This window comes from Pithys albifrons, chromosome 3, assembly GCF_047495875.1.
Source record: "Pithys albifrons albifrons isolate INPA30051 chromosome 3, PitAlb_v1, whole genome shotgun sequence".
In the NCBI taxonomy this organism is placed as follows: domain Eukaryota; kingdom Metazoa; phylum Chordata; class Aves; order Passeriformes; family Thamnophilidae; genus Pithys; species Pithys albifrons.
In genome coordinates this window covers 64,863,862-64,879,924 of record NC_092460.1, presented here as the reverse complement: position 1 = coordinate 64,879,924, position 16,063 = coordinate 64,863,862, and the positions used below count along the sequence as shown (strand labels likewise).

General features: G+C 38.9%; 1 protein-coding gene across 2 annotated transcripts in view; it reads left to right on the top strand.

The window, feature by feature from the left end:
- Positions 1 to 4,771, top strand: part of TBC1D15 (TBC1 domain family member 15) — a 34,179-nt gene extending 29,408 nt beyond the window's left edge. For both annotated transcript variants that reach the window (XM_071552210.1, XM_071552211.1), the window contains exons 15-17: positions 1,872 to 1,988; positions 2,623 to 2,709; positions 3,387 to 4,771. In XM_071552210.1, the coding sequence (XP_071408311.1) occupies positions 1,872 to 1,988; positions 2,623 to 2,709; positions 3,387 to 3,593 (411 nt within the window). In that variant the 3' untranslated portion in view covers positions 3,594 to 4,771. The remainder of the gene's footprint in view (positions 1 to 1,871; positions 1,989 to 2,622; positions 2,710 to 3,386) is intronic.
- Positions 4,772 to 16,063: the final 11,292 nt, after the last annotated feature.

Below are 16,063 nucleotides of genomic sequence, written 5' to 3'. Positions count from 1 at the left end.
ATGAAAAGAACAGGGCTGAGATGCATAAAGTTTGTAATATAATGAAAAATAATGTTGTTTCTGTTGGGATGAAAAATAATGTTGATACTTTTATTGACTTTTTCCACTAATGAAAAAGGAGTCACATAAAAAGGAGGACCAGTATTTAAAACTGTCTAAAGTAAATCTTTTTTAGGTTTTTATCATCATTTGGTGGAATTTACAATCATAGAGTATTGTGGTGGTATTTTAATGAGAGAATGAAAAAGTTCACGAATAACATTCATAAATAAGGGAAACAATATGTAGCAAAAGAATTCTCTTATTCCAAGGTATAAACGATAATGGTTCGGCAGGGAAGTGTACTCATCTCTTCCTTCCCATATTATGTTGTCTTCTCAGTATTTTTTAAACAGTAATTTTTCTTTTTAAGATGATGACAGCAGTATTTCTATTTATAGTTTATGGTCCCAGGCTAGCATATTTTTATCACCTCTGCTTTAATGCATGTGTATGTGTGCATAGAGAAAAGAAACACACTGTATTTCTCTCTCAAGCATTTTTTCCCTCTCTTAGGAAGGTGGTGGAAACCCACTGATGTATGATAGTCTTGTAGGTTCCTTCTAGCACATCATAATGTATGTTTACTGCACGTGTTCAATTTCTTTGCTAGGAGATACGGAATGGGAAATGGAATATCTTCTTTTCCTTTTTAAAACAAACTAATTAAAGACATTATATTGATGTTTTTATGCAAAAGCTAGTGCCACCTTTATCACTGTTTGAGTCCAGTTTACAGTGGGATGTTTTATTGTTGTGAATAGCCATGCGGCTTCACTGGTGTCAGGAAAGTGTGTAAGTGGGATATATGTGAGCTGTAGGTACAGGACACATTTCTCCATCGTAATCAGTAGAGAGAAATTAACTGCTTTTTTGGGTATCTCAGTCTGAGCAAAACTCAAGTGTTGTTTTGTAATAGCACATGAATTGAGGGAATCCAATTGAAGGCAATATACTCATTTGTGGAGGGTAAAATGGGAAGAAGGAGAGGTACCATATGAAGTTTCAGAACTTAGGGGGCTGTTTGCATCTCGTTTGTTAATTTCAGAGTGTTCTTGTGAATTTCTGTCCTCTGACTAGTGTGAACTACTAAGCTAGCATTGGACAGTTTTTCCCTATTCCCACAGACTTCATGACTTCCAGTATTTTATCTGAAAAATGACTGAAAAAGATACTTCACTAGACTAGTTGTTAGACATGCACCTTGGAGATGGGAGTTTTTTGGAAAGATTTTCCTGAACAAGCTAAAATAGGGTATCAGTACTGAGGTTGCACATTTCAGTCCCAGTGAAATTGAGAATGATTGTGTCCTTCATGGGACCAAAAGTCAGTGTGTCTGCAGTCAGAAAGTAACACCCACCCACCCTCAATACCTGCATGAACATGTTTTTGGGTTCTTATAGTTCTTATAACTTTATCACCTTATTTATAACCATGAGAACCTTTTGCTGAGCATGGTGTGCTTCTACCAATTCACACTTAATGCAGACACACTAAGCCACACATATAATTTTTTAGTTTCAATTACCTCTGTTTCACAGGAGCTGAGGCAAAACACACAAGCTCAAGCAGCTTAATAGCATTATAGTGGATAATGTGGTACACAAAGAAGTCTTAAAGAACCAGATAAGCATTTCGTGACTCAGACCTGCAGTTGTCACTAATGGGCCGAAAGAAAAATTCCAAATAGTTATACAAATACTTTTAGTTGCCTTCAAAAATAGCTTATTTCTAGTTAAGCAACTCAGCTTGGGGACTTATTTTCCGTGAACGGCTTTTCTTTTCAGAGGAAAAGTATCATAATTTCAGATGCTTTTTTTATATTTTAACAGGTCATGTGGACGGAATTGCCTTGTCAGAATTTTCATCTTCTCCTTTGTTGTGCTATCCTAGAATCTGAAAAACAGCAAATAATGGACAAGCACTATGACTTTAATGACATATTAAAGGTACCAAATTCTTATGCATTACTCTGTTGGTTTTGACTGGAGTAGAGTTTATTGCCTTCACAGTGGCTAGTATGGGGCTGTGGTTTGGGTATTATATTAAATATTAATTAAGTTTTTGGAGTTACTGCAATATGATTGTGGTTTATATCGGGGGAGGAAAAGATGCATACTGTCTTCTGAAGGGTTAAATGTCAACTGATTGTCTATCCTCCATGCTTTCAAAATGGTTTATTGGATGTTGTTTAGCAATAAGGTCATTGCCAGATGGAAAATGGTTCTCCCCCTCAGACTACTGCTTAGTATGTTTAATCATAACTTTTACTTTTTCTTCTGTCATCTAATTTGTTTTCTCTGAAAATGTGAGCTGGGGGAAGCATGTAGAAAGGCTTGATAGTTTGTCATACATAGCAGTATCATGGATTCCTCTTGCAGGTCTTGGATACTGGTGAAAACCAGCTGTTGCAACTCCATGTTTGAGTAGCCATTTCTGAAAGCAAGTAGACTGTGTCTAGCATTTCACAGCCTAAGGGGCAGGCTTATAAGGTGATACTAGCAAGGTGGTACAGTATTGGTGTATTTTGCAGTAAAGCATATTTACCATTTATCTCACTATGCTTTGTGAATGTATTTTTAGCATATCAATGAACTGTCAATGAAAATTGATGTGGAATATATACTCTGCAAAGCAGAAGCAATTTCTATGCAGATGATGAATTGCAAGGTAAAGATATTTTGACTATATCTACTGTGAATGTTTATAGACAGTAAAAGTATGTAGTTAGCTGTAAGTGTTCATGTATGACTTGTGAAATAGCTAAATGCCCAAGTACAGTAAAGGATGTTCTGTAGCTATACAGCACACCTGTATTCTAAAAGTCTGTAAGCAAGAGTGATTGATTTTATAGAGTAATACTGTTCACTGAGGCAAAGCTGGATTGTGCATTTTAGTTGTGATTTCTCGACTCTCACTAGATGACATTCCCACAAGAAATTTGATGTTCTGTGTGCTCGAAAAAAAAGAATTGAAAGGTGTATTGCACTGAAAGCATCCCAGAATTACTAGACAGAAACCAGTGGGTCACCCAGTAAAACTAATTTCAATAACATGAAGTGTAATTGTAATAGTTGATTAGACTTTTATTTTTGTAATGAAGATAATGTTGTTAATCAGGAATTGATTCTTGAGCCTGTTCCCTTTGCTGTCTTTTTGAAAAGCAGCTAGAGAAAATAGTAGCTGTAAGGCAAGTAATACTGAGAAAGATTCTTTCAACAGAGCTAAATTAAGATGAATGATGACTTACTGAAGGTGCAGGATGGACAGAGGGGGAACCTTGCTGTTAACTATTTTCATTCCACTACAGTGATTCTTAATATTTTCTCCTGTCTCATCATTTCCAGGAATTGCCTCAAGCAGTTAGTGAGATTCTGGGGATAGAAAGCAGTTCTGTAACACCAGATTCAGATACTGGAGAGGATGAAAGTGGAGCTGAGTTGAGTTGTCCAACGTCATTGTATCAGAGTATCTCGACACCTGTAATTGCTGCCAATGGAACAAGAGACAGCGCTCAGCAGATGTCTGAGACACAGAGCCTGACACCTGCATAATTGCAGTTGGTTACATTGAAGAAAGACTTACTGAGCACATTTTTTCAAGCACTTGAGAGATGGATATTTACATTTGATGTTGATTAAGCTTTAAGGTTGTAAAGAAAATCTGTACTGTAATGCTCTTGCATTAAAGCTTTACAACATGACTCAACTTAACTATTTTTGTAGTTTCTTCTACCAAGATAGCCTTTTGTTTTCAATAACATTCCTTAATATTTTTGTAGCCAAGTGCATTTTCTTTTTGCTGGTAAACTGGAAATGGATGGTGATTAAGACTGAATTTTAATACCCTGCATTTGTTGAGCTTTCACACATACTGATTTAAGGCAGTGTGAGCTCTTTGATTTGAGCAGATTCATAATATGCCAGCTGAAGCTGCTATACAAAATTTTCAAGCTGAAGAGATGCTGATGTGCTAAAGGAGGATTGTTTTGTAAATGGATTTTTCCCTATCTCAAATGTTTACAAAAATACTTCTAAGTATTTGTTGCTGGTTGAATGTAGATTTGAAATGGACATTCATACTTACACAGTTTAATGTCCAAATACTGAATTTTGTGTAATTGGGAGTGGATGAACAGTATATTTTTACATTAACATATCTTCACTTTATATATACATATATATATATTTACACACGTACACACACTATATACACAAATGTTTGTGGATAATAAAAGGATAGTCATATTTTCAATATCTGAATAAACTTGACTGTTCATTCATATGAATCAGTTTGACCAAATTAATGCACAGCTCCAACCTGGGCTCTTTTTCAAAACTTTTCTAACAGGTAACTTTCATGTGAATGCATTCAGTCCTACACTTGAGGCAATTTTGCAACTGATTTCTTGCAAACTTTACTAATGTTCATATTTGCTAGTATATTAAGCAATCAATTAACTACTTACACTTTTTATGGCAACATTATTTTGAGAATTGATAAACCATCCAACAAACCACAAACCAAAATAATAATCACAATTAACATGAGTGCATTTTTTTGTATCTGCAAAAGGCAGTGAGCTTATTCCATGCCATGCTGATGTCCTTTGACGTGTAAAATTTAACATAATTGATTAAGTGTATTCATTACTTGGTAACTATTGTACATATATAAAATAAAAATCAAAGCTGATTTAGTGTTTTTAATTAAAACATATTTAGAGAAAAAATCTAGTTGTCTCGTTGTTGATATAAGAACATGAGATAGAGGGAAGAGCTAATGGTTAGTCCATGGATCTTGTAAATTCTGTGAATAATGAAGGGCAGTGGGAGTATCTGTTTATTACAGAGTGGAACACACCTTTCCTTTCCAGGAGGTTAATGTGTGGGATGTGGTGGAGCTTTCTTTTCTTCTGGAGCAGTTTACTTTTACAAATGTTATTTGTGCCATCTTAAGCAAATACAAGTAATACAAAAAGGCTTTAATAGATAAATCAAGTAGTTACAATAATTTGGAAGCTGATTAAACTTCTCTCACCAGTTTGAACACACACTGGACAGCTGAATCAGTATAGATTTTGGTTTTAATATCGTCAATGTGCTATCTCTCATCAGTTAATAAGAACTTCAGTCTTATGCAGGGAAAGTCAAGGATACACAGCAGAGTGTTATCTGTAGCCTTTCATTTCCTGTCCAGGAAATTACTGTGAAGCATCACGCCATTGTTCACTGGCAGCATTGTACTTCTTGGCAGTTAATTTAATGTCGCATAGCAAAGGCATTAGAACTTGGATATTCAACACTTTGGTTCAAATACATTAAGCCAGTTAGTTTCAGTATTTTCTAAAGCACCTAGTTCACTTTGGAGTGTACCTGCAAAACATTTTAATCAAAAATTATTTTAGATGAAACTCTGGAAGCCAGAGGGAAATGTGTACAACAGAAATGCAGTGGGCAAGCCTGTCAGTTAACTGCATGGTTCTTACTCATTCAGGATATGCAGCCACTAAAAACTATGCAAGACACTAAGATCTTGAAGAAAACTGTAACTGACCGAACTGAACTGAATATTCAAATGTTTAGGAAAAGCTTACTTAAGTGGAACTCTGTAATTTATAATTACAGCTACGGCTGCTAAGAAAGACTGCCAGCCCTTAAAGTCAAGTTTGCCTTTCCTTTTTGGTTATGATTGTTGATCTTTTCCCTTTGTGTTAAGCACTCATATGCCAAGGATGAGAAGGTTGCTCCTGAATTAAAAGTGAGCAGCTGCTGTGAAAGGCTCAGAGAAGGTAGGCTTGCTTTGCTTGCTTTGCTTGCCTTGCTTCCCACCAATAAGATCAAACGTCCCTTGCATTCATTGTCTGTAGTTTTCTTCCTGCTGACAAGCAGTCTTGCAAAGACTTGCAAGAGGAACCTCATCCTCCATCAAACTATTTCTGATTGTTGGGGATGGATTTAGTCTTAAATGGAGACTACAAACACTGTGAGAGGCCTTAATCAGGATCATGATGGCTGAAATGCCATGGGTTGAAAGTTCAGGATGTATAAATTTCCTTTGTATGCAAATAATTTAGATTGCTTAGAATTAATAAATATGAACTAACTCAGAATGCAGGTTTTGTTACAGTTGTCAGGCTATAAAAGAGGCAATACTTGCTCAGTTCCTGCAAACCTGTTTTGCTTTTTAATACTTGACTTGAAGATAATTGTCTTTTGTGAGTGTGTGTTTAAAACTTCATATTTTTCAGCCATAGGACTTTCCCAGTGTTTCTTTTCCCACGGTAAAAAAGACATTTGTGTAGTTCTCTTTAAATCAGACTTTTTTAGTTATTTTGTCTGTTTGGACAATTTTATTTTTTTGCAAGTACATTCTTGAGGTTGTTTTCTTCTGTTTGTTGGCAAGACAATAGCTTACAAAAGTGAATAGGTGGAAGTTTCTTGAAAGTTTGGACTAATGTCAGTGTTTGTGAGTTTGATACTGGGAGACTGAAAACTATAAAAAGATTATCCTAAGTTACCCACGGTAATCACTTTGGGCTTAAGTTACACTGAGTAGTGCTAGTCCTGTTCACTTACAGTGACTGCATTTGCACCTAGTGAATGCCATAGCCAATGGGCTTCAAACCCATGGCAGGTATGGAGGTTTTGTGATGGTTGTGGCGGGTAATCTTCCTAAGGAATTTAGGCTATATATGTTATATATATATATGTTACAATGCATCCTCATTGCTTTCAGATTCAGATGTAGAAATACTGTGATGTTGATTGTATTAGCAATGTGTTTTGATTTGTAGTTTAATTTAAATTCAGGAGTTAATGTTCAACAAAGCCCAAATTTGTTGCTAACAAGATTTTTCTTAAAACCTTTGAATTTTTCTAGTGGACAATTTTAAGGTGCTAATGGTGCCTCATAAATTATTCTCTCTAGTTTTTCCTCACATATTGCTTGAAAAAATTCTTTGGGCCCAGTTAGTCAAAGCAGTGAGGAATCAGATTCCTCTTTATTTGCAAATACATTCTTGAGCACCAAATTAATGTGCCATCAATGAAACTTTACAGAAACCCTTAAAAATATTCTTCTAGCTTCCACTTTTTGAAGTAATGTTTTACTTTAAAATAGGTGAGGCAATTTTTCTTTACTTTTCTACCTAATTTTCTGTTTCAAGACATTTGTTTAACTTGAAAAAAAGATTTTATTGTGAACGATATAGCATTCAGAATTTGGATTGTGAACTGCTAGCGTGATTTGTCCACCCTACTGTGATGCAGATGAAACCTTAACCAAGTATGAGATTGAATTTCTGTAGGTAGAAGCTACGTTTTCCTCAAACCACTCCCTGTTGGACAACAGAAATGACAATTCTGAGGAGCTTAGTGACATTTTAAAAGTGCATCTACAAATTGATTCATGTTACAAATAGGATTCAAAAAAAGTAATTAAGTGGGCTGTATTGAAACTGAATTTTGGTCTATGGCCTGCAGAAGAGTGGCTGGTAACAATAATTCTGTCTGTGGCTGCCTAAATATCTTAAAATACATTTTTCAAACCTATTGACTGTTTTCTGAATACTTAGTCAGTGGCTGATGCCATCTCTGTATGAAAGAACTATGGCAGAGAGATCAGTGCTTGTTCTTATGAGAAAAATTCCATGATCTGCTCTATGGTGGCTGGGATTAAAGCAGGAAATCCTAACCCTTGGTTCTGTGTATGCAATTATGTACGTATGTATAGCTCAGTAGTTGACATGACTGTATATGAGCACTGATAAGGTGATGAGACAGATACATAATGGAGCACATAACAGACAGATTTCATATATGTGTGACACTATATTTGACTTGCAGATGCTTTCAAATGTTTTTTTATGGTTTTAAAAGATGACTTGTGCTTCATGTTTAGTGGGACTCGAAAATAGAAAGTGTGCTATTCAATTAAGTGATCCTGCCATGCAGGCCTTCTATAAATTAAGCATGAATTTAATTTTTCATTCACGTTAGGATTTTATTCTTAAACATTTGTTATAGAATGTGTTCTGTTTTTTCATGTTAAAACATCTTTGGCACAAATTTAATTTTCTGATGAATTGCAAACAAAAAATATATTGTAGGATGTCACTTTTTGCCTCATCCAAAATGAATTTCACAGTTGAATCAAATACACATTTCAAACTGTCTATGTAATTCAAATAAATGAAGTCTTCTAGATGGGTTTTGTTTTCAAAGAATTTGATTATAGTATATATTTTGATTATATAGGGCTCATATGTACCCTACCTTACCATTTGTTCTTAAACTGTTTCCTCAGATGTATCTTGTTATTAACCAACTACCTGCAGAGCCCCATTGTGTAGAGCCTAAACTGTTGCCCAGCTATAGCAGTTCAGCACAAGGCAGTTTGCTCTTGGTGTATTGTAGCTGATGCTGGCCCGCAGCCAAGCGCCCACCCAGCCCCTTGCCCATTCCTCTTCCCATTAGATGGGGAGAAAACAGAAGGAAGACAGGAAGGCTCATGAATTGAGGCAATGAGACTTTAAGAGGGAAAACAAATGCTGCTCCCACAAAAAAAAAAAAAAAAAAAAAAAGCACAGAGGATTTCATCAACTACTCCCCATCAGCAGGCAGGTGTCCAGGCATTTCCTGGAAAGCAAGACCTCCCCACAAGTTGCTTGGAAAGGTAAACCGCATGGCCATGAATGTCCCAGCTTCATCCTCCTCCTTTCCCTGAGCTTTCATTGCTGACCACAATGGCACATGATATTGAATATCCCTTTGGTCAGTTTGGGTCAGCTGTCCTGGCTGTGTTTTCTCTCAGCCTTGTGCCCAGCCCCAGGGGAAGCAGCAAGAAAGCCTCAATGCTGTGCAGACCATTCAGCAATAGCTGAAAACCTGGTGTGGCATCAACACACACCCCAAGAGCATCACCATGTGTGCTAATGAGGAAAGTGAACTCTATCCCAAACTAAGTTTGGTGTGATAACAGCCGCTCTAGATGGTTTCTGAGATTATGTTAGGAAAAAATCCTTCCTATATTGAAGATATCACTTTTAAAGTGCCCAACTAGAGCTGATGCAAAAAACAGTTGAATTACATATAAGCAACAGGTATTCAGATGTTTTGTTTTGCTTGCTGTAAGTCAATCAGTTGCAACACCAGAAACTTTTCCAAAACCCTCTTGGTGTATGAATTGATGCAGATAACCATTAGGTTAGTTGGGTGCATGCTGACTTTGGGCATTGGTCTTGGAGAATTTCCACATACTCTTCTGGTTTTACTGTTAAAGTAACTGATGCAAGAGACCAAGAAATTCTTTGAAGTACAAATATTTGAGTTCAAACTGATAATTCCTCAAGCAACAAATACTGTGACCAAAAGTGGCAATTCTTTGTTCTCTGCTCTGGGCTGCTAAACGTTTTACGCCATTACAATTAATTTATGCAGTGTATAATGAATGTTATAAAGGAGCTGATAAATTTTAGACTTAAATTTCATCTTAGCTGGATCAATCATACCACACGTTTTCTCCTCACGAGGTGAATATGTGAATATATACATACAGCAAGTTTGTTAGAATTCCAGATTTGTAATAGAAAACACTTTTAATAGCTTGTCAGTATGAGATTAGCTACAGTATCTCCTGTTGGAAAGCATGTCTGTCTTGTGCCAGATACCTGTCTAGTCCATTTGGAGGATACCTTTGTAGATCCTGTATTCCATTATGCAAGCACTTTTCAGGTGTTTGTGGACTTGCAGGGCTGATGGAATGATTGCATGCAGCTGGAGATTTTCTGTAACTTTTGACATCCTTCACATGAACTTTGCTCTCCCTTGTCATTGTGCAGCTGGATATTTGTAAGCAGCCCTCTCCTCACCAGCATCCCTTTAAATTTTGTAACTGTTACAGCATCTCTGAGGTAGGTACAGTTTGGGAATTTATGGCTGGTCTCTACGTGCTTATGTGAGGGTTTTATTACATTGTATAGGCGTGAGGGTAGGTGCTTGAGGCTCTCCCATTCTCTGTACCCTTCCATTTAACAGCAAACCCATCACTATGTACAATCTATTTGTTTCATCTCTACCTGGTTTCCTTATGTCTCTTGTGAGAATGTTTTGAGAGACCATGCCAAATGCTTCACCACCATCAAGATGAATGATGTGTATGTATTGTTTTGCCATGGTCCACAGGACTGTTGTAAGAGGAAATGAGATTTGCTTGACTCAATTTGTTCTCAGAAAATCTGTCTTGACTGTTTAATCATCTATTATCTTCTGGATCTTTACAAATAATTTTGGTACTTCTGTTTTTTCAAACAAATTATATTAGACTGGATCATAATTCTTCAGTCTTTCTTTCTTCCCATTATCTTCTTGAAGATTGACATTATTTTAGATTTTTCCAGTCCTTTGTCACTTATCTATCACCTGTGTTTTTAAAATAGTCAATGATGGCAGAGGTTTAATGAGCCTGCTCTGGAAGTGTAGTTTCTGTGCTGTCATTTTCTATGATCAAACTTACCCCAAGTACTCTCCAACACTGTCTCATCTTGTTAAAAGCAAAGAGCTTACCTGTCTGCCCTTGCTAATAATTATGATAGACATCTGATCACAGATGATTCTTTAACAAATAATTATGTAAAAGTGCATTAAATACTAAGTTTCTTTTCTGTTTTGTTCTTTACTTATGTTCAGTAGTGGTCTGATAGTTCTATTCTTTTGGCTGCTGCTGTATTTTAAAAACAAGTTGCTTTTGATGTCCTGTACTAATTACCTTGAAATTTGTACTATAGTGTTTGTGTATGTATAATGCTGCCTGTATTTAGTAGCTTGGTTCTGGTTTTCATCTCCTATAAGCTCCTCTTTTGAATTGAAGGTAATGACAAACTAATGACTATAACTAGTAAAAGTGTAGTAGAAGACCACACCTCCTCTATAATGAAACAGTTTCCTGATGAAACTATTTTTTTCCTGAAGCAAGGAAAGAACTCTTTCTCCTCTAGGTTTTCTTTCCTTTGGCTTGTAATAACTGAATTTATTCAAATCCTTCTTTTCTGAAATTGTCAGTTTCTGCTTCCTTCTCAGAACCTTTCTTTAGTGAAAGATTGTGATTCTACTTTATGTTCATCATATCATCTGTATTTCCAGGTCTCCTAGCCAGTATTTGGTAGATATATGCCTCATTTTAAAAGAAAACCAAGATATCTATCAAGGAAAGTGAGGAACCCTTCCAGACTAGAAAAGAGGTGGGGGAGCCTCTCCCCCAGCAACACCACAACCTTTGAAATTAAGACACTTTAATCAGAAAATGTAGAGAAAAAGGGTAACAGTTCATTACTGCAAATACATATATGGGTATAACCAAGAGAAAAAAAACCAGAACAAACACCAACACGGTAACTAAAACTTTCAAACAAATGCAGTCCTATCTCTGCCCCTTCGGTGCAGTTGTATTTGCAGACAGCAGGAGGCGATGCCGCACCTTGGGAGGCAGCAGCTGCGGTGGCTCATGGGCTCTGGCAAGGCAAAGATGGAATGCAGGGAGAGGTGCTGGTGCTGAAAACTCACGTGGGAATGGCAGCCATAGGGATGGGCTGAAAGCTTTCCCATGGGCAAGCTTGGTGAGAGTAAAGCCCCTCTCACCGTTCTTTGTCAGAAAGCACTGGGGGAGGTTAGTGACTCCTGCAGATGGTGTCAGCTCTCAAGCAGTCTGTAGTGAATCCAGGTAGTGGTGACTGTTCTCTCTGAAGAATGGCACAGGGCACGTGGAGTCGGGGACCAAGCCAACAGAACGCTCTCCAAGTGCTTCCACCAGCCCAGCAAATGGTGGCTGGCACCCACAGCAGCCAGAGGAGGGAAGTGTAGCAAAAACCTGGAAACTTCTCTCCCTCATCTCCCACAATCCTCTCCCCAGCCATCACACTGGAAGGCAAAGCTATCAGCCATCCCTTTGTTTAGCCTTTAGACAGTTTGCTGACTTTGGGAGCAGGTAGTGGGGGGCTGGGCTTCAACAAGCCATCTGTCTTGGCCTCCAACTCCCAAACCACGGTGTTGGTAAGGGACAGAAAAAAAAATCCATGAAAGATTTTGAAACTATAACAATATCCTTTCCCAAGAGTTGACAGTTGATTAAAATCCCCCTAGTGCTACTAGAGCTTGGGATGGTTTTACTGGCTGCTTGAAAACCTGCACTTCCCATATCTTTATGACTTAATTTTCAAGCATGCATTCTCATCATAGTTTTTTCACCAGACCAATGTCATTCAGAGAAACGGACTTTGGAGTTGATGTGTGTATCTTGATTGTACATCTTTTTTTTCCTTGTTAAAGAAGCTCCTTTGGCTAATCCACTTGTCAATTGTTTCACAAAGTCATTGTTTCATCAACTAAATTGTAATTTGAATAGGTATTGAGATTTCTATTTTCTTCTTGTGTTAGCATCTCTTACATTAATGAAAAGCACATCTGTTCTTCTCCTTGCCTTTTTGACCTTATGTTGGACAATGTTGTTGGTTTCATTTTAGATCCTTGTGAAGTCCATCTTTATGCTTTTTTGATACCTTTTCATAGCTTCATTTCTTTCTCAGTCCTGCCACATGATGACTTAAGAGTACTCCTTCCTGCTGTAGTACCTCTAGACAAAGACTTGGTGGTGTTTTGGGAGAGCCGGAGATAAATTCAGATAGTTTCTCAGTCAATACTCACTCTGCACCTTGAATTTTACCGTCATGTTAAATCGAACTGTGGTAAACACTACAAATAGTTTAAAGGAAAACTTTGCTGAACTGGGCCATCTGTATCTCTAGGTGGAGCAGAAATGATTCAAACATTGAAAACATCTCACAGGTTTGCTTTAGATTTAAATTTTCACTTGAGAATTCTGCAATTTTTTAAGCTTAAAAACTGCATAGCTAAGGATTTCAGATGACAGTGACTCTACTATCTTGCGAAAGGATAAGAAAATTTGCATGTGTTAATTACAGAGGACCTTTCTGGATTCTCATTATAGGCAAATATGGTGCCTTTTAGTAATAAGTAAACTTATCTCTTTCTTGTCAACATTAGCTCTATTTCACAAGGTGAAAAAACACTGCTGTGTGACACCCTGACATATGTTCTAGAACAGATACTTTTAATTGCTTCAGTGCATTTCTAATTTTTTGTGTTTTAAGTGTTTTGTGATTTTGTGTTTATTTGTTTTACATATACAGCTCTGTTAACTATGGAAAAACAAACTGACCTCTAAACAAAATCTGTGGTCTAGCAATATTCCCAGAGTCCTATATCATCTCTGTCATACAGCAGCTAGAACAAAGAAGAAATAAACTTTCAGACCATAAATGTCCTTTGATGTGGCACTGATATGGAAAGGTCCACGACAAAATACTTTTTACCAAAAAAGAACATCCTTCTCCAGAAAAAAGCAATCTATCTGTGGGATACATGGGCAGGCAGCACAGTTAAAATAGTTGAAGCACTTGAATCTTCCCTGCCTGTAACACCTGCTGACACAATGTACTTTTGTTTGTTTTGCATTCATGAGCCATGCTGAAGGAGGTTAAGAGAGACAGAAAACCTTTGCTGTGCTCTGGTTACTGGGCAGAGCTGTGACAGTAGCAAGGCTACCAGGGAGTAGGTTCATTGAAATGTGTGATGTCCCAGCTGCTGAGCATCTAACAGTAGCTAAAATCCTGCTGTCATGCCACTAAGTGAAAAGTTTCATTGCTGGAGCATTTGGAGAGTGCTAAGCAATCTTGTTCTTATAAATTGTTCAACTGCAGGAACGGTGTTTATGTATCTCATGCATAGCAGGTAGGAATATCAAAGTCCAAAGACTCCAACTTGCTTTCCTATCACCAAAAGTAATGAAAAAACTGGACAGGAAACAGCTCTTGATAGCTTAGGATATGACACAGAGCTAATAATACATGGAGACATGCTTTTCTCTGACTGGGAAAATGAAGTAAAATTGTGGGCTAGCATAACAAAAATGATTGATTTGCACTAAAGGAGAAGGTAGAGTAATCAAATATTATTACAATCTTACTGTCAACCAGGAGAAAGGATCCTTATTACATGCTACACCTGGGAAACGCTGGAAAGGTGAGTCTAAAAGGGTTTACTTCAGACCTCCCATAAGCTCTGAGGCAGCTGTGAACCTGTCCTTGTCCTGAACATCAAGCATGACCATCTGTTTTAAGAAGCACAGCAGTGAGTTTAGCCTGGAAGCTTTTGCTGGTTTTTCTTTGTTATAAAATGTAAGATTCCACCCTACTCCATGGGAAAACAACTTCAAATCTTTTGTGCTTCTGTGTTGGCCTTACAGAAGAGCCAGACAAATTCCCTGGTGATGCTGATATGTAAATGATAGTTATAAGGTGCTGAGTCTTGCAAAGGTACAGGCTTTGAGGTTGTGAAGGGAGGCTGAGTTAGATGTAACAGGAAGCTTCATATTATCAGTGACACTTCCTGCTACTTGCCTTGTGCAGCTCCCTGCTTGGTGTTCCACCTTCACTCAATCTGATTTCAACTTTTTCTTCTCAGTCTGTGTGATCTGTATGTATACCCAGTCAGGGCCATGGGAAGCCAGCTGTTGCATTCAGCAAGGTTGCCCCTGTTAGGGGAGGCCGCAGGATGAGTCATCAGTGGTGCTTTTCAAGGGGAAGTGGTGACAGTTTCCCGACTGAGGCATTGGAACAGGGAAAACTCTGTATTTGAAGGAAACTGACATACTGTTCCCAATCCAGATGTGCTGTTCAGTGCTACCTGCTGTAAGGTAACCTATTTATTCAATGGATGTAGTGGAGAAGCTTTGGAAAGTGGAGGAAGTGGGAGAGCAAGGGACTAGCATGTCACAAAATGAGCGTTTGACCTCAGAATGCAAGAGAAATTCAAAATCCTAAATTTCACAAGTAGTTTTGAGAGACTGATTAACACTGCAGTTAAGTTCTGGTTTCAGCAGTTGCCTTCTGCTCACTTAAAACTGAGCCAGTAGTAGTCTGAAACTAAGTAGGAAACAACTTCTTAAAAAACCCCAGTAAATAAATATTTACCCTGAGACACCAGTAATTCAGAGATAAGTGAAGCTGTCATAAATATAAAAGACCTTCAAGAGTGCTTGGGATTGTTTTGCCTTCACAAGTGATTTTTACTGATGTCGTGATTAGAAGGGAGTTTTAGGACCAGCATCTGGCCCTTGCACAGCTCAGGTAGAAACCACAGCCATTGCTGCCTTGGCTAAACAGCTTTCCCCAGTCAAGTGCCCTCTTTCAGTGCCCTCTTTCAGGGAAAATACTGTTTGCAGGCAGACTTAACATACTGTCAATATACGGCATGTAAAGTCTTTCATTACAAAATACGATTTCTATCTCTGAATGTATCTTTCCTGAAACAGCCCATGCTGTTCAAAGCAGCACTCTATAAAACGGAGAGAGGTGACTTTCTTCATCGAAGAATTTCTCACATCGCTCTCTCAGCACAACTTCGGCAGAGACTCAGCTCCTGCAGTTCTGTGCCGCGCCGTGCGCTGTCCCTGCGGCCCCGACCCGTGAGCGCTGCGGGCACAGTGCGGGCACAGTGCGGGCACAGTGCGGGCACAGTGCGGGCACAGTGCGGGCACAGTGCGGGCACAGCGCGGACTGTGCGGGCGGGCCGGGCTGGGAGCGGGCACGGCTGTCACGGGAGGAGAACGGGGCAGGTGGGACCGGCTGCACCGGGGGCTCCTGCGGCGTGAGGCGGCGGGGCCGGGCAGCTCCCGGCGGCGGCTTATCTCCCCGTGCCGTGCCGCGCTATGCCGTGCCGAGCTGTGCTGTGCCATACCGGGCTGGGCTGGACTGTGCGACGCTGTGCTGCGCTGTCCCGCCCCGCCCCGGCGGTGCACGGAGGCGAGCAGGGACCGTGGGCGTTCGCCTGCCGGCGGCTCTCGTCACCCGGAGACGGTGTCCCCTAATCGTGTCTCCATCAGGCTCGGCGGGGGCGTATAAAAGGCGCGGCCGCGGGCGAGGCGGGCAGAGCGCGGCGCTGCCCCCCGC